Source organism: Gopherus evgoodei, chromosome 7 (genome assembly GCF_007399415.2).
Source record: "Gopherus evgoodei ecotype Sinaloan lineage chromosome 7, rGopEvg1_v1.p, whole genome shotgun sequence".
NCBI classification, from domain to species: Eukaryota; Metazoa; Chordata; order Testudines; family Testudinidae; genus Gopherus; species Gopherus evgoodei.
Window position 1 is genome coordinate 9,951,109 of NC_044328.1, and position 18,540 is coordinate 9,969,648.

The 18,540-nt window shown below is 40.9% G+C and overlaps 1 protein-coding gene across 4 annotated transcripts in view; it reads left to right on the forward strand.

The window, feature by feature from the left end:
• The first annotated feature begins 785 nt into the window (after positions 1-785).
• The window catches only part of PDCD4 (programmed cell death 4), a 34,287-nt gene continuing 16,532 nt past the window's right edge, over positions 786-18,540 (forward strand). Inside the window, exons 1-6 of one of the 4 annotated variants that reach the window (XM_030568199.1) lie at positions 786-880; positions 8,081-8,231; positions 8,931-9,113; positions 10,940-11,045; positions 16,966-17,265; positions 17,848-17,942. In XM_030568199.1, the coding sequence (XP_030424059.1) occupies positions 11,003-11,045; positions 16,966-17,265; positions 17,848-17,942 (438 nt within the window). In that variant the 5' untranslated portion in view covers positions 786-880; positions 8,081-8,231; positions 8,931-9,113; positions 10,940-11,002. Of the gene's footprint in view, positions 881-8,080; positions 8,232-8,930; positions 9,129-10,939; positions 11,046-16,965; positions 17,266-17,847; positions 17,943-18,540 lie in introns of all 4 variants that reach the window. The other 3 variants (XM_030568200.1, XM_030568198.1, XM_030568201.1) reach the window with 3 other exon arrangements.

The window sequence follows — 18,540 nt, forward strand, 5'->3', positions numbered from 1 at the left end:
ATGTGTATTAGATGGCATGGCCTCTGTGACATGGGCCATAAACATTTGTGGGACTGAAAAATAACAATTATGCCTCTGCTTTAGATCCCAATATTTAACTGCTATTAATAAGGCTCTTTGGGAAGGCAACTGCCCTGGCCTCTGCCCCTAGTGAGTACACTGGCCCCTAGGAGTTTTGCAGTGAATGGATGATTAAACCAGCAATTGCTGGCCGATGGGGTGATAAATGCCCTTCCAAAAGGATGGGAGGGTGGCAGAATGGGCGGGCTAATGGCCACTGGCAACAAAAGTTCCTGCCACCCTATGCTCATTTAGACCAGACCCATACAAAGTGCCGGGCGATAGAACCTGCGGAGGCAATTTGAGTCCCAATACCTCCTCATTCTAGCACCACCCCACCACTGCATAGGGCCCTAGGGGCAGCAAAGACCCCCTCTGCCTTGTATACGGTGCCTCTTAACAGGCCTGGGGAGTTTGATCACTCCTCCCCCTCCCCAGACAATGTCCTGGGGCAATCAGGTGATGTGTGCCCCTCCCTCCCCAGTAGGCTGGACCTCCCCTCCCCAACACACAATGGTTCCTTCCTAGTCCTTCCCTGCAGGACACACCCACACCCCTCCGTTCCGAGCGGGTGGTCTCGCCCGCCCTCTTCGCCGGTTGAGTACGCTCCTTCTCTTCCGCCCCCTTCCCAACCCCTCGCCCTCTGATTGGCTGTGACAGGTGAGGCCCCGCGACCAATCCGCGGCGGGCGCTCGTGGCCGCGTCGCTGGGCAGAACAAAACGAAAACAAACAGGGGAGCGAAGCGGGCAGAACGAGGCAGGCAGCGGCTGTGGGGAGCGGAGCCGTGGGGACGGGGCAGCCGCGGGACCGCTGCCTACGGTAATGGGAACCCCGCCCTCCCGCTCGCGGCTCCGGGGGGGGGACGCGGGGTCTTTTCCTATTGGGAAGCCCCCTCAGATGGGGCGGGGATTGCGGGGTCCTCGCCACTCTCCAGAAGTCTCCTCAGGGGGAGTTCGGGATCCTTCCCCGGAAGTCTCTGAGGCGAGGGGGGGGGTGTTGGTGTTCTGGGCTCCACGCCCCTTCTGGCCGGGTGGGCGTGTGGGTCCTTCTCAGATCTCCTCAGGCTTGTTCACGGTCCCCCCTTCGGTTCAGGAGCCCCCCCTCGGAGGGAGGGATAGTGGGGGTGGTGTGGGGTCCGTGCTCCCCCCAACAGGGAGGGGGTGGTGTGGGGTCCGTGCTCCCCCCAACAGGCAGGGGGTGGTGTGGGGTCTTCATGCCTGCTCCCTGCTCTGTCCCCCAGCAGGAGGGATGATGGTGGGGTGGGGGGCTTTCCCCTCCGCTACCCTGTTTATTTCAGGGTCTTAACCCCGCCCCCCGCTTTCTGACTCCCAGTTAAAGACACCTCCTAAGAAGCAGTGCTCTTAATGGAGCCAGTGGTCTTCATCATAGAAGATCAGGGTTGGAAGAGACCTCAGGAGGTCATCTAGTCCAAAGCAGGACCAATCCCCAACTAAATCATCCCAGCCAGGGCTTTGTCGTAAAGATACAAGTCGCTGCCATATGTGGGGAAAGAGTGATCCCCAGCCCCTCTGCTCCCTGGCCCAGTCTGGCTGAGTGAGGATGCAGTGACAGGCCTGCTGCCTCCAAACAGCACTAGGATTGAATTGGTTACTGGGGAGGAGGGGAGCCTGGTTTAGCTCTTTACAGGAGAGCTGTTGGTTACCCCTCACACTGTAAAGTCACTTTCTTTTCTTGTAAAGACTGAGCTGGCTGCGGCACCTTTAAAAACAAAACAAAGTAGCCACATCTGTATGAAAACCACTTCCGCTGTTATTCCTGATACTTTAAAGTGTGTGCTTTAAGACTTGGGTTAAAGGTGGATTTGTGTATGTTTAACTGTAACAGGTCTTTTTTGAATAAGTAATATTTTAGGCTGTTTATACACTCTTTCCTGTATAATTAGCATCTAGTATTTATATAGAGCATTCTGTGCTATAAAACTGTATGTATGTGTAAACCTCAGATGGAAACAGATCTTTTTACAGTGCTGCAGTGAGCACATGGCCACAAAAAAATTCTGCTGTAACACTATGTTTTCACAAGTCCACAACCTTGAAATGTTCATATTTCAGGCTGGAAGTTTTCATACTTGTTCTCTGCTGAAAGGGAGGAAAAAATGCTGTGATGTTTAAGCAACATTTCTTTTGTTGTTTTTAAATGTGACTTCAGCCATTTTGCTGCAGTTTAAAAATGTATGACATTAATGATTGGTCCCTTTTGCTTGAAGTTGGGGAAGGAGGAAATTGCCATATCAAGCATACTCAAAGAAATTTTAAAATCTAGAGATTTTTAGAGTTTTCTGAAGTCTTGTTCTTTATCTAACATCACTGCAAATTCTTGGCCAGGGACACATTTGGGTACGTTTGCTTACATTAACCTACTAGTGGGACCGCTTGGATGCAGGAGATCATGAGATATGTACCCGGCTGATGGGTGTGGTTTAAATACCTACATAAATAGAAGTGTCTCATTTAAATAGTCACAACTGAATGATCCAGAAAAGCTCCTTGCCTATAAGAGACCAGAGAAAATAATGGACTTGAGAAAAAAAACAAGACACCACTTCCCTCCAAAACAAACCTTCCCAGGATCCTATGGTTTTTGGAGTCTTTGCAGCACTCTACAATGTTCTGTAAAAGCAGCAAAGAGTCCTGTGGCACCTTATAGACTGACAGACGTTTTGGAGCATGAGCTTTCGTGGGTGACTACCCACTTTGTCGAATGCATGTAGTGGAACAATGTTCTGCAAATTCTTAAGTTGGAGCTTTTTTTTTTTTTCTTTCCTTTTTAAAGTCCCCCTGTTGTCTTGTCTACCTGTAGATTGTGAGCTCTCTGGGGCAGAGACTGTTCTGTTTTTTTTTGGGATTTTTTTTTTTTTGTTTTCATAGAGTCAAGCACAGTGAATACTTGGTCCCTGATTGAAGTTCATTGGTGCTACCATAATATAAATAACTGAACTAGACGACTGTGTCAGTTGCCTTTCCAAGCCCAGTCCTTGAGTCCACTAACATATTGGCTATCTGGCCTGAGGAAGGGACACAGCGAGTAAGCCAGTTTGATTTCAGATACATTAATCAGGAATGACCCTGGAAGTGAGGAAAATTGTGCCTTTTGGATCCAGGGTTCATGACTGTAGTACCTATATCTTCTCTGGGTGCTGAGACTTCATCTCTTCCATTGTTGGATTGTTACTGTTGCTGCGGATGATTTGGGCTTTTAAGGAACTTATCTTTGTTGATATTGGAAGTTACCCATATAACAAGAAACAAGGTACCGAGCAGGTATCAGCTGATGAGTTGGTATTGAATACTCCTCTATTCTGCTGGAAGAAGCCAATGTAGGTACTTTCTCAGTGCAGGACTCTTACTTGGCTCTAAGGAAGTCAGTACCACAGTAAGAGGCTGTAGGGCCATCTTCAGCAGTCTCCTAAGCGTTGAGCAAGGCTTCATTTTGAGAATGTTTTGGGGCTGCCCTCAAACATAAATTAATATGTTGGAATTTTAGGGTTTACTCTGCAGGGCTAATGTGGCATCAGTCTCAGGAGTGTGAATATGCAGGAGTAACCCTCTTGAACCACATAGTAGTTTTAAGTAATAGGTCATTAACTTAGTACTTACATAATGTTGATATGCATTATTTTGTTCATATTAACAACTCTGCACTACAGATTTTGTCTCTAAAGGTTCCATGAACTTATGGTGTGTCCGTGAGTGTTAACAATTTAATGTTCAATCTGTTTTGTTTTCTTAAGTGTGTTTACAGTAATTAAAATGACCCTGGAAAAATAGAGCCAACAGCAAGAGGCTATCTTTTGTCTTAATAGTCATATCTGCTTAGTCTACTGATCAAAACCAAGTATCATTGCTATGGAACAGAGAGCTGTGGAAGCGGGACCTGGATTTTATTTCACATCAATAAAATTACTTATTTTTATCCCAGAATATTTTTTGTTGTTGAGGATTACACAAAGGAGGGGAAAAAAAACAAGCTTTAAGTATCTGAGTTTGAATGCCTGTACTAAAAATATTTAACTTTTTGTTAAACATGTTAACAGTCAATGAAGGTACACATTCTTCCTCTATTACTGTGGCTTACCCAGATGTATGATCCATGTGGTACCCCCCTCTCCCCTCTGACGTCCCTCAAAAAAATCAATTTTGTGGCTGTAACCTCACTAAAAAGGAAAGTAAGTATCTGCTTGCATGGTAGAGGGAAGTAGTAATACAAGTAAGTATTTTTATCATTGATCAGTGGGGGCAGGTAACATTTCAAAACATGCTAGCACAACTTGCATGTAAAAGTGCAAATACAGAGTCAGCTGAGAGGGGTATTTCAATTAAGTAATTGGACTAAGATATGAAAGATGTGGGTTGAATTTCCAGCTCTGCCACAGACTTCCTTGGCAAGTAATTTAATTTCTCTCTGCCTCAATTCCCCATCTATAAAATCAAGAAAATAATACTTACTTTTACCATGTGTTTGTCTTGTATATTCAGCTGAGACAGTGTGGTCTAGTTAAGTGGTTCTCTCCCTTTTTTCATTTGCAGGCCCCTAAAAAATTTCAAATGGAGGTGCAGACCTTTTTGGAAATCTTAGGCATGGTCTGCGGACTCCCCAGGGATACGCAGAGAACAGGTTGAGAACCACTGGTCTAGTTAGTAGAACTCTGGACTGGGATTCAGGAGATATGGGTTCTGCCAGTGGCCTGCTGGGTGACTTTGGGCAAGTCACTTCATCTCTGTGCCTCAGTCACTCCCTCTGTAAAATGAAGGTGATGCTGATCTCCTTTGCAAAGCCCTTTGAGATTTGCTTAAAAAAAAATTAAAACCAAGTTTGAGTGTATATATCTACAGTATATATACTTATGCTCTGGTTTTGCTGTGAGGCACAGAAGCTCTGATCCTGTGAATGTGTGTGTGTAATTTTGAAAACTTTTTTTAACACGACAAATTATTCTTGACTATATGAAGCTTTAGAAACTTAGTTTGAGCAAAACAGGAGCACATCATCGTGTGTCTAGACTGGCCTGTATTTATGACACGATGATACCAATATGCTCTTTTTACATATTTTCAGATCTTATACTGTAGTAGATGAATAGTAAAGGTTTTTAGTTAGGAAATGTGAGGTAGTCCTGAAATTGATGTTGAATACTAGCATTACCAAGTTTAAGCAAGCCCCTTTAACCATACTGATTCAAAAAAAACAACCAGACATAGAAGGATAGTGAAGGTAGCTATTAAAAATAAAAATATTTAACAAATGGAGGAAAGGTGAAAGTTGATAGTAATTGGATTGGAATTGTAGAAAATTTGTAAGAGATGCAAAGGGACACAAGGAAAAATCTATGGTGAGCAGTGTTAAGCACAATAATTATATATTTAGATTTTATTAGGAACAAAAAGAATCCTGACAATTGTATTGGTCCATTACTAGGTGGAAGTGCTATAATTAGCAATAATAATGCAGAAAAGGCAGAAATGTTTAATAAATATGATTTCTGTATTTGGGGAGAAAACCACATGATGCAGTCTCATCATATGTTGATGATAACTCTTTCCATTCTGCTAGTTTCTCTGGACGATATTAAGCAGAAGCTACTAAAGTTACACATTTTAAAATCAGCAGGTCCAAATAATGTGATCTGAGAGTTTTAAGAGCTGTCTGAGGAGCTCGCTGGATCATTAATGTAGATTCTCAATAAGTCTTGAAACACTGAGGAGTTCCAGAAGACTGTAAGAAAGCTAATGTGCTAGTTTTTAAAAATGGTAAACAGGATGACCCTGGCAATTTATCAGTCTGTCAGCCTGACATCAATTTCGGGCAAGTTCAGAGCAGTTTATATGGGATTCAGTTAATCAAGAATTGAAGGAGAGTAATGGAAACCAACATGGGTTTATGGAAGAGAGTTTGACAGGATTTAACTGGGTACCATCTTTTTAATGATTACTAGTTTGGTTGATTAAAGATAATAGTGTTGACATATTTAGATTTCTATAAGGTATTTGACTTGGTGACATTCTGAGTAAAAAACTAGAATGATATAAAATTAACATGGCACACCTTAACTGGATTAAAAAATGTCGGCTAGGTCTCAATGTAACTATAAATGGGGGATCATCATCGAGCAGGTGGGTTTCCAGTGGGGCCCTAAAGGGATCATTTTTTTGGCCCTATGGTATTTAATATATCAGTGATGTTGATGAAAACAAAGTCATCACTGATAAAGTTTGCAGCTTACTGCAAAATTTGGGGAGCATTAAATTATGAAGAGGACAGGTCACTGACTCTGAGTGATCTGGATTATTGCTAAACTTGGTGCAAGCAAACAATATGCGATTTAATACTGCTAAATATATACATCTAGGAACAAAGAATATAGGCCATACTTACAGGATGGTGGACTCTATCCTGGGAAGCAGTGATTCTAAAAAAGATGTGGTGGATAGTTAGCTGAAAGTAAGCTCCCAATGTGACTCTGTGGCAAAAAAGCTAATGTGATCCAGGGATGCATAAACAGGGGACTTGAGAGGTTATTTTACCTCTATACTTGACACTGATGTGACTGTTACTAGCCAGGGATGGTGCTCACAATTAAGAGGGATGTTGATAAACTGTAGAGGCAGCAAAAAAAACCAAAAGAATGAATAAAAGATTAGAAAATATACCTTATAGTGATAGATGGAAGGAGCTCAATCTGTTTAGTTTAATGAAGAGGAAATTAATGGGTGACTTGATTAGTCTGTAAGCACCTGTGTGTGGAACAAATATTTGATAATGCGTTCTTCCATCTAAGTGAAAAAGGTATTACACAATCCAAAGGTTGGAAATTTATATTAAGACGTTCAGGCCAGGATTATACTACAGACCTATATTAGTATAATGATGTTGCTCATGGGTGTGAAAAATCCACACCCTGAGCAATATAATTATATCAACCTAACCCCCCATGTAGACAGAGCAATATCAATGGGATGGCTTCTCCTGTCAACATAGCTACCGCTTCTCAGGGAGGTGGATTAACGGTGCCGATTTCGATTCTGTATTGCTATAAGTGAAGACAAGTCCTCAGACTGAAAATAAGATGTAAATATTCAGTAGTGAGGGTAATTAACCACTGGAGTAGTTTACCAAGGGTCCTGGTGGATTCTCCATCACTGGTAATTTTTAAATGAAGACTGCAGGTTTTACTAAAACATATACTGTTCCAAGAATGTTTTTGAGAAGTTCTATTGCCTGTGTTTTACAGGAAGTCAGATTGGATGGTCACAATGGTCCCTTCTGGCCTTAGAATTAAAGTTAATATTTAGTCAGGAGGTGTAAATTTTACCCATCTCTAGACTGACAGCAGGGCCATCCCTACCCATACACAAAGTACACAGCGTGTAGGGGCAGCAAATTTCCTGGTGCCCTGCACAGCTGCGTGCTGCTCCAGCCCCGCCTCTTCCCGCCCCTACTCTGCTCCAGCCCTGCCCCCACTCCACCCCTTCCCCAAAGCCCCTGTCCCGCCCCTGCTCCGCCCCAGTGCTGCCTCCATTCCCCTGCGGACTGCAGCGGGGCTGGGCCTGCGCTCACTGGTGGTGGGAAGTGCAGCAACCTGGCCCTTGCCGCACTGCCAGTGAGTGCTGGGGGGTGGTTCCTCCCTGCCCGCCAAGCCAGCCCTGCCCACAGGGGGGCTGTGTAGGGCCCCAGAATAGTTAGGGGTGGCCCTGACTGCCAGTACAGTCTCCTGATTAGTGTGAATATGTGAGCAGAAAGTTGAGGTGTGCTGGTGCCTGTGTCATGTTTATAGTCTAAGATGGAGTTCTGAACCTGTGGGTCATAACCCTCCAAGGAATATTACAGACAGGTGTCCTTTCAAATTTTCTAAATGGAAGGTGGTCTCAAGTAGATTTATGGGAGGTCCTGTATGGGGGGAAAAAAGTCCTCCTCACTGGTGGTAGTTGTTATAATTACTTTTCCTAGCTCTAGTGTTCTATGTAGTCTCTTTATAATTGTGTTTTCCTTTTTGTTTTAAAGGAGAAACATATCTGTAATGGAACATTCTGCTAGGAAGAAGAAAATCAACCTCCTAAGATAGTCAGATGATCTTGATTCCCCTTCCTGAATGAGTAGTACAAGAGAAGACTCTCTTAGCATAATAAGAGTGCTTCAGAACTGAATGATTGAGGTAATGCTGAAAGAAAGACTTGTAAATGATGTATTAGATGGCGTGGGGGAGAGGACATTGCCTTACTCAAGGTTAATTGTTTGAAATTGAGGTGTGACCTGAGAAAATTGGATTATACGCAGAAATCACTGTAAAAAGGCAAGTTTTGTACCTTCAACCACTGGTTATTCATCACTGTAGTCAATAAGTCTGTACTTGGCAAGTGAACTAGAGGAGAAAAGTGGGGAGGGTTGATGTCATCTAATGTCACAAACTTGCCACTCAACAATCAAGTGTTTGCAGGACTGCAACAGGTGGAAAGGGAAGAAGAGAAGAGCCATTGAAATCTCATGGGAGAACTGCACATAGCAATAACATTCACAAGATGACAAAGCAGCAGAAAGTCCTGTGGCACCTTATAGACTAACAGATGTATTGGAGCATGAGCTTTCGTGGGTGAATACCCACTTCGTTGGATGGGTATTCACCCACTAAAGCTCATGCTCCAATACGTCCGTTAGTCTATAAGGTGCCACAGGATTCTTTGCTGCTTTCACAGATCCAGACTAACACGGCTATACCTCTGATACAAGATGACAAAGTGATTCATGAAAAGTTTGCCGGTAAAAGTTTGTGATAAATGATATAGCCAATATGTCTTTGTGTAAGCCCACCTGATTCATTTGCATATTGTAGTCTTGCTGAAATATTTTTTTTAAGAAAAGGGGAGATGCCATCTCTTTCAAAATCTCATTATTCAGCTGTTTATAGAGATGAATGGGAAGGAATGAGAGGATAACAACAGTAATCTCTCTAGAAAGAGACAACTTGTTCACCTTGGCCCCTAGCTAACAGAATACACAGAAGAAGGAAAGAGCAGAATATTCATGAGAGAATACAGAGGTGAGAGCTTCTCAGGTGTGTGTACTTCTGTAGACTAAATTTATATAGCCTATAGATCTGTGTTTGGGTGTAGGGGAGGCAGTGAAATAGGATGCATGGTAAGGGCTTGACTAGACTAGAAAGTTATAATGCTTTAACTATAGTGGTATAGTTGAATCAGTACAACTCTCCTAGTGTGGATGCATGTATGGTGTCATAAAGATGCTTTAAACCCACATAGATAGTCATATGTGGGAAGGGGACAGGGATGAAAGTTAAAATACAGCTCTTACCGGTCCAGGTCCCACTTTGCCCCAGATGGAAGGGATGGAAATAAGTTACATTTCTTACCGTACAGTCCAAACACAAGCAACCCACCTCTCCTACATACTTCATGGATCCCTCCCATTGCATAACTTAGATATAGAAAATAAAGCTACTATTACTACTACCAGTACTGTCTGTAATAAAACTTTACTATTGGAATAAAACTGAAAACTCACTGTCACATTTTTCTCCTTGGTCTTCCTCCTCCTCCTCCTCCTCCTCCCCCCCCCCCCCCCCCAGCCAGGCTGCCTGACGTGGCTAGGCTCCCTGTTCTCCTGATCCCCGCACTCAGCAGGGACTCCCCTCTAGCTTGTAGCAGGGGGACTGGCTGAGGGAGAAGCCTCCCCAGGTAGCCTGCTGCCTGCATAAGAACAGTTTAAACTTAGCTGTTCACTCCACGGTCCGAACCGTGGGATTCGGGGCTATTTCTGGCATCCTTGTTAATTTCACTCGGTGGTGTGTGGGGGGAGGGGTGGTGGTGACCAAAGCCGGGGCAGTTCTTTTCTGCCCCCCAGGATGAGACGATCTGCAGTAATATAATACACAAAAAATACAATCAAAATCAGGAACCATTTACAAGTTCAAATTTATGGGGCAGAAAAGAACTGCTCCGTCTTTGGTCACCCCCCTGCCCCAGTGAAATTAACAAGGATGCCAGAAATAGCCCTGAATCCCAGGGCTCAGACTGCAGAGTGAACAGCTAAGTTTAAACTGTTCCTGTGCAGGCAGCAGGCTACCTGGGGAGGCTTCTCCCTCAGCCAGTCCCCCTGCTAGAAGCTAGAGGGGAGCCCCTGCAGCCTGTGCTGAGTGGGAGGGTCAGGGGAACACAAAGTCTAGCTGCATCAGGCAACCTGGCTGCAGGAGGAGAGGGAGAGAAACAACAAACAAATGTGACAGTGAGTTTTCCCTTTCCAAGTTTTTATTAGCTTTGAGTTTTAACTTTTTGTTATGCAGACAAAAGAGGTGAAAGTAAGCCAGTACTGAATGCTCCACTTACTTGCTGGTACACTACTGCCACATTTTTTTTACTGGTACTCCGTGCTGGCTTACTTTCACCTCTGGAAGGGGAATAACTATACTGGTATGAGTCACCTTTACATTGGTGTAACTGTGCCTGCACTAGGGTTTTTACCAGTATAACAACTACATAGCTCAGTTAAGGGTGTGATTGATTGGTTTAAATAAATCAAAGTATACTGGTAAAACTTAAGTGTAGATTTGACCTTTGTCTTGGTGTAACAGTTGTACATTGTTACCTGTGCTGTTTTATAAATGGTTCTCTCTATTACATTTTCACCATCCCATGAATATTTTCATTAGTACCAGTAAGTTAATGCTAATTTAAAAAAAAAAAAGCCAGTCTTGATACTTGAATTTAAGTGAAAAAGAATGTTGACTAGGTAAAAGACTCCTAATGTTCTAATTCAGTCAGACTTTAGTCTGCTGTAAAAATCAAATATATTCCTGTATTCAATGTAATTGCATTTACTGCCTTTTTTTTTTTATTTTTTTTTTTTTAGGCCTGAAAGGAAAGCATTAAGATTTCTGTTAAGTCAGTTCAGTGGAAGTGCAATTAAACAACTATGGAAGTAGAAAATGAGCAGATATATAATGTTAACCCAACAGGTATATAACATCTTTCATTTTTGTATTTAAATTATTGTTTAATTGACATTGGAATTTTTTATTTATAAATTGTATTTTGGTGGCTTCTTTAAAGATCTTCATGACAAACTTGATTAAATAATCAATTTAGAAACAGTTCTTCTAACTATATTACATTTGCTGCCTGATGTATTTCTTTTAAAATTGGAATAATTGCATGCAAATAAAATCTCTGTTCGTTAGGAATTCCTCTTTTCCTCCTGTTTGTTTTTGTTTGCAACGTCCCAAGTGGTTGCTTAACTAGAATACTAGATGATAATGACTTTGAAGTCATCATAATCTGATGTTTATTATTACTGTCACAGCAACTAGTTGTGATGTCACAAACACAGGAATGACTTCAGGTCACAATTAAACAAAAGCAAATAAACTCCTTTTGGAGCAGAGATTTTTGCTCTCCTGTAACTGTCCGTAGGATTAAAAGCAGAGGAAACACATAATAAGAACATAACATAAGACTGGGAACTGGGTCAGACCAGTAGTCCATCTAGTCCAGTATCCTGTCTTCTGACAGTGGCCAGATGCTGCAGAGGGAATTAACAGAACACAGTAAGTTATTGAGTAATCCATCCCCTGTCATCCAGTCCTGGCTTCTGGCAGTCTGAGGTTTAGGAACATCTAGAACATGAGATTGTGTTCCTGACCATATTGATTTATAACTATTTTTGGATCTATCTTCTGTGAACTTACCTAATTCTTTTGTGAACCCAGTTATATTTTTGGCCTTCACAACATCTCCTGGCAATGAGTTCCACAGGTTGACCATGTGGTGTGAAGAAGTACTTCCTTTCGTTTGTTTAAAACTTGCTGTTTATTAATTTCTTTCGGTGAGCCCTGGTTCTTGCATTATGTGAAGGGGTAACTAACACTTCTTTAGTCATTTTCACCACACCATTCAGGATTTTGTAATCTTCTGTTATATTCCTCCTCAATGATCTCAGTCCCAGTCTTTTTAATTTCTCCTCCTATTACTCCTGAGGGAATTCTGCACCAAAAAATAATATGCAGAATTTTAAAATATTGTGTGCAGAATTTTTAATTTGTCAAAGTAACACAATATCATTGCTTTAGTTTCAGTTATTTCAGTAATTTATTTCAAAATACATGTAAGTATGACTGTAAGAATACAGACAATAAAAAAGATTCAGGAAATGTTTTTTGACACATAGATTCCTTACTAGGCATATTAGTGCAGAAGTTTGAGTCAGGCACATGTGGCCTGGCACCCCCACCCATTCAGCCCCTGGCTCAGTGCTGTGTCCCCACTTCAGTCTGTCCCCCCGCTAGCCTTTCTGAACACCAATGCATGATCCCCCCAGCAGCTCTATGTTCCGCTTGGTCTGGGGCTCCCCCGTGTCCTGTGCCACCTCACCTGACCTCTGCCTCCTCCCTCTCTGTAGTTAACTGCTGCGGCTTGTGAGCTGGCTTCCCTCTCTTGTGATGCCACAGCAGCCCCTGGTGGGGAAATGTATAATTGCAGCTACTCTCTCTGGCAAAATGTGTTTTCTGTGGGGGTGGGAGGGAATCTGCAGGGGACATGAATTCTGCATGTGTGCAGTGGCACACAATTCCCCCGGGAGTATCATATGGAAGCAATTCCGTTGCCATTTTCTGTACCTTTTCCATTTCCAATATATCTTTATTTGAGACAGGGCTACCAGAACTATTTACAGTATTCAAGGTGTGGGCGTATCATGGATTTATATTGTGACAACAATATTTTTTTGTCTTATTATCTGTCTCTTCCCTAATAGTTCCTAACATTCTGTTAGCTTGACTGCCACTGAGCAGATGTTTTTGGAGAATTATACGCTACCACTCTAAGGTCTTTGAGTGGTAACAGCAGATTTAGACCGCATCACTTTTTATATGTATAGTTGGGAGTATATATTCCAATGTGCAGCACTTTACATTTATCAACATTGAATTTCATCTGCCATTTTGTTGCCTAGTCACCTAGTTTTGTAAGATTCTTTGGTAACTCTTAGCTAAGTCCAAAGCTGACTGCAATCTTGAGTAACTTTGTACCATCTGTAAACTTTGCTATCTAACTGTTCTCCCTATTTTCCTCATAACTTATGAATACACTGAACAGCACTGATCCCAGTACAAATCCTCAGGAGACCTCGCTATTTACCCCTTTCCGCTATGAAAAAAAAATGACCATTTATTCCCACCCTTTATTTCCCGTCTTTTAAACAGTTACTGATCCACGAGAGGACCTTCCCCTCTTATCCCATGACTGTTTACTTAAGAGCCATTGGTGAGGGACCATCTCAAAGACTTTCTGAAAGTCCAAGTACACTATATCCACTGGATCACCCTTGTCCTCCACATGCTTGTTGACCCTCTCAAAGAATTCTAATAGACTGGAGAGGCATGATTCCCTTTTACAAAAGCCTCTCTATTGCTAAACTCATCCTGATCATAAACTTAATAGAAGATGAACTGGTTGTACTTGCTCAGTAAGTACTATGAGTCTCATGCTCTCCTTTATACTAGAAAACTGGACTGACTTAACTAAATTAATGGCATTAAACCCAGTGTAGGTGCGCTTTAAACACATTCATTTTTGCTTAAATTGCTTCAGATTATCAATTTTAAGATAAATTTATAGAAGCTAAGGTTAAAGGTTTTAAGTGTTTCTACATTAGTGGTTGTATCAGTTTAACTAGATCAGTTTCGCTAAACTGGTTCACTTCTTTATTATGAGTAAAGGCTTACAGTGAAACTATTTGAAAAAATCTTTTTTCTATTTGTACTTTAAATATTTATTTAAATAGTAAACACTTTTTAGAGAGAGAAACTTCTCGTTACTCTTCTCAAACTGCACTTAATGCATTTACCCCGCTCTGTAGTGGAGGGCAAAATGATAGAGCTTAAAACGTACTGGTAATTTTGTGTATGGCCGAGTGCCAAAACTAATGCTTAATAGTTTAACATACTCTTAGTCTAATGAGGTGACATTCTCACTGTGGTCTTGTTCCTTACAGAATTATAAAGGTAAGCTGTTTTGTGCACAGACGGGGAAAAAGTATGTTCTCAATAGCCATTGTTCAAATTTCTTTCTTTTGTAAATAGTCACTTTGACGTTGATAGTAAGTATGTAATGTTTCAGCATTGCAAAAATGTGCTGGCCCTTTGAGGTTTAGGAGTACTTCTGAAAAGATTTCCATATTACTGATCTAGAGACTGAGACCGGAGTTGAATGACCAGGGTTGACTGTAGCGTCACTCTTGTCACGCTGCCTGGTAGACAGCTAAGAGTGCCAATCTCAGGTCATATTGCCAAAATACAGGGCATGTACTCCAGACAGGTGGTATATTCTATCACCAAGCCAATAACAAATATATGCTTTCAAAATACTATACTAGTTATTATGAAGCCAGAAACAGGCCCCTTCAGGCACTCTGGCCCCTCAGGTGCCATCCAGACAACCAGATTTCTGTGTTAAATGACCATTAGAACTAGAAATCACATATATTAGGTTCTTCCAACTCCAAGGAGCCAGACACACTCCCCAGATCAACATGTACTTTCAGGATCTCACCAAATACTACGCTGCAGCCAATCTTTAGTAACCTAACTAAAGATTTAGTAATAAAAAAGAAGAGCTATTAAATGGTCAACATGAATCATATACATTACAGCTGATTTCAGAATATATAGATCAGGATAATAGAAGTGATGTTAAATCTGCCAGTTCGTAAAAAGTTTCTCAGGTGCCTCTCAAATATTGGGGTCCTCAGTCCATTGTTCAAAGCTTTTTTTTGTTAGAAATCATAGTCCAGAGATGTGGAACAGGAAAGAGGCAAAGAAATGATGGCACACTCTCCAATTTATACCCCCAAGTCTATGTGCACAGAAAGTTACTGTCTCAAACATGGAGTCAGGGTTCATATGTTCTATGTGCCTTGCTGAGTTTTGAGGCATCCGTTGTCTACGTGCTCTCTGAGGCATCCTCAGGAAGAGTTTGAATCTCTTTAATGCCCTATCAATCATAGCTGGCAGGCTTTGATGTAAATCTGTCTTGGGCATGTTACCCAGAAACACGTTTGAGATATAAACACATAGCAAAGATTCCTAACTTCATACACAATGATAATACATAAATATAAACAGGATAACAATGTTCAGCAGATCACGACTTCTCCAGTGATAGATACCTTACAAGGCATACTTTGCACAAGATTTGCTGCAATTGTATAACAGTAGTTGCCGCAATAGTAGAGGATCACCTTCTTCTTTTTATACAATCACAACTCCCCCTTCAGTAGTAAGGACAAAGCTGGCTCAGGGTAATTCTCATCAAGTCTCTTCCTGAGAAGCAAGAGAGCAGGGATTGCTAGGAAGAGTAGTTTTTTGGTGATTGAGTTGTAGACCTGGGCTGGAAAAGGACATTGTGGGAGATCAGGGTGTAAGTAAATTCACTCCCCCCCCCCCTTAGTTTTATACAGTTCTGTTTTACTTTATAAAGATGTTGGGCAAACTTATATAAAGCCTAAGTTAGGGGGAATATCTTTCACAGAGAAGGGTCTTGTTTTTTTGTTTAGCTTGTTTCCAACATGAGAGGAACCATTTTTAAGTAAGTAATTAGTGGAAAAGAGTGACTTGCAGTTAAATGGTAATGCAGCCATTCCATTCTAACATTCAGATCTGGAAACACTAATATCGCAGCATGATTTAATTGATTCTGACAACAAACACTTGCATCAAACGTTCTTCATTCTGAAATATGTAAATTTATGAACTGTAGTTGTCTTTGACATCGGCAGATACTTTGAAGTTGGAATTGCTTCATTATGGCATTTTGTTCTCAATTACCATCCATAAAACTACTTAGTTTTGAAAATATTTCAGTTCTGAGAAACGTAGCCCAATGGAAATTGCCAGATAGTATTTACGATAATGACGTAAATTCACTTTTAAAAAAATTGTACATGAATTGAGTGCACGTGGAAGTGCTAGATTGATAGCTGGGAAGTTAAAAATTTTCTGTTCATCCACAGAACAGATTAAGTACAGGCAGACATGTTTTCAAATGTCTGTTTTAAAAATAGGAAAAATGCTAAGGGCCCCACTCTGCAAAACTTCAGCATGTACACATAGTAGGAATTCTATTTTAAAAACTGAAGTCTGAGCATACAAGCCTTATTATTGGGTGTAGCTCTTACTTAAGAGTGTAGTCCCATTGACTGCAATGAAACTATTCGTAGGTATAAGCATTGTGTCCAGGAGTGTTTGCAGAGCCAGCCCAATAAAGTATAGTGAAACACTTCCTATTTTATGTTGTTGCATCTAGGTAAAGATTCTAGTTTTTTTTTTTAAAAAAGTTGTTACTGCTTATCAACCGGTAAGACAGTTCTTCATTGGTGGCATGCTGAGAAATTTCCAAGTGTGTGCTCTTGCAGTTTATTATTTCTTTTTTCTTTTTTTTCTATTGCAGCCAGTGGTACTCTATGAATTTTCCTTAAGGAAAATGGATATGTTTTACTGAGTTCGAGAGACATTATAAACCCAAGTAGCACCATGCTCGTTTACAGAACCTCTTTACTTGGTTTATCTATTTGTAAAATGTTCATTCAGTTGCTCTTCACCCACCCACATACATGTTCTTTGGCATATAGCCTTGGAGAGCTTTATTTCCCATTATGCTACTGCACTGGCAATGGAAAAGCAACAAATTTGCCTTAAATAAAAGTAATTGGAATGTAGCCAGGTACTTTGGTTCAGCAACCTTACATCTAATATTTCTTTTATATTACAGGTTTCCATTTTAAACATGTAATTTTTTAAAATCATGATGAATATTTTGCATAACTTTTATGATAACCATTTAAAGCAGTAACTAGATTTTTCTTTGTGTCTTTTCTCTTTTGAGAACTTGATCATCTAAGTGACACTCCATTTTCTGGTGAGGAAGAGAATGGTGGAAGTGAGGAAATAAAGACTGAAATCAATGGAAATTGGATAGCTGCATCTTCCATTAATGAAGCTAAAATTAATGCTAGAGCAAAGAGGCGGTTAAGGAAAAATTCTTCTCGTGATTCTGGGAGAGGAGACTCTGTTAGTGATAATGGAGAGACACTGAAAAATGGAGTCACTGCACCAACTAGTCCAAAGGGAAAATTTCTGGACAGACGATCCCGGTCTGGAAAAGGAAGGGGACTACCAAAGAAAGGTTGGTGTAGCCTACTAAGAAAGGTCTCTGCTTATGGGCTTTTGTCTAAAGGCCTGTTTTTCCATTTGGATTATCTTCTCCCTAAACAACATTTTCTGTCTATCCTCCCATTCAGTAGTTCTTTTTATAATGGTTGTATGGGGAAGGCCACAGCAGATAGCAATCTTCAATAATGGATTATAGTGTGCGTGCACACACGTGCATTAGTTGTTATACCAAGCACAATCAACTTCTTTCTTTAGGATACTACATTGTTGTTATATCATAATGTACAGTACAATCTACAGATCTTGAGGTTTATGATGGAATTTATATATGGGATACTCCCTTTAATATTGTAAAGCACAATTATTTCAATCTTCAGCACTCTTCATGCTGCCTCATGTTGCTTACAGTTTCCTGACTCAAGTGATGCAAAGCTCAAATGGCTGGGAGTTGAAAGATACTTCTGCATATCCCAAAAAATCTGAGTCTTACACACACGTGCCTGAATGAAGCATGGTAATATGGAGATATTTTGAGATCAACCCAGCATTTACCATAAGCTGGCCATCTTTTTTTCACTTTTGCATGTTTTGCTAGGTGGTGCAGGTGGCAAAGGTGTTTGGGGTACACCAGGGCAAGTGTATGACGTGGAGGAAGTGGATATTAAAGATCCCAACTACGACGATGACCAGGTGAGCAAATGTTTTGTTTTATACAGTGCAAGATTGAGATGGAAATAGCCTTTTTATTCACTGTAATTGATGTGACATTTGTAAAGGCTTGATTCTAAAGATGTTAAACACTGGCCCTGATACAGTGTATGCTTAACTTCAAGCACACAAGTAGGCCCATTCACTAGCAAAGAGGTTGGTATAGGTGTCTTGGTTTGTCTGGTGGGACTACTCATGCTTAAATTAAACATATGCTTAAAGTGCTTGGCTGGATCAGGGCCATGGTATGTAGAACCTTGCCAGATTAAGCTCTAATTCTGTAAAAACTAATTGACATTCAAGAAAAAATGTTTGTTTCTCAGTCCCTTTAAATTGTAATTAACATACATATTTTTATAAAAATGCCTACATTCTTGTATTGGTTTTACTACAAAACTAGTGTTCACAAATCATCAGGGTCTCTTACTACACTAATAGTTTGAAGTGTTAAGTTGGTATCAACAGAAGTGAAAACAAATTCCATTTTCAGTATTTAGATACTGCTAGTGTTGGTACTGATTTTTAAGGTGCCTATTGCATATGGATAAAAAGAATAGTAGATAAATCAGGTTCTTGACAT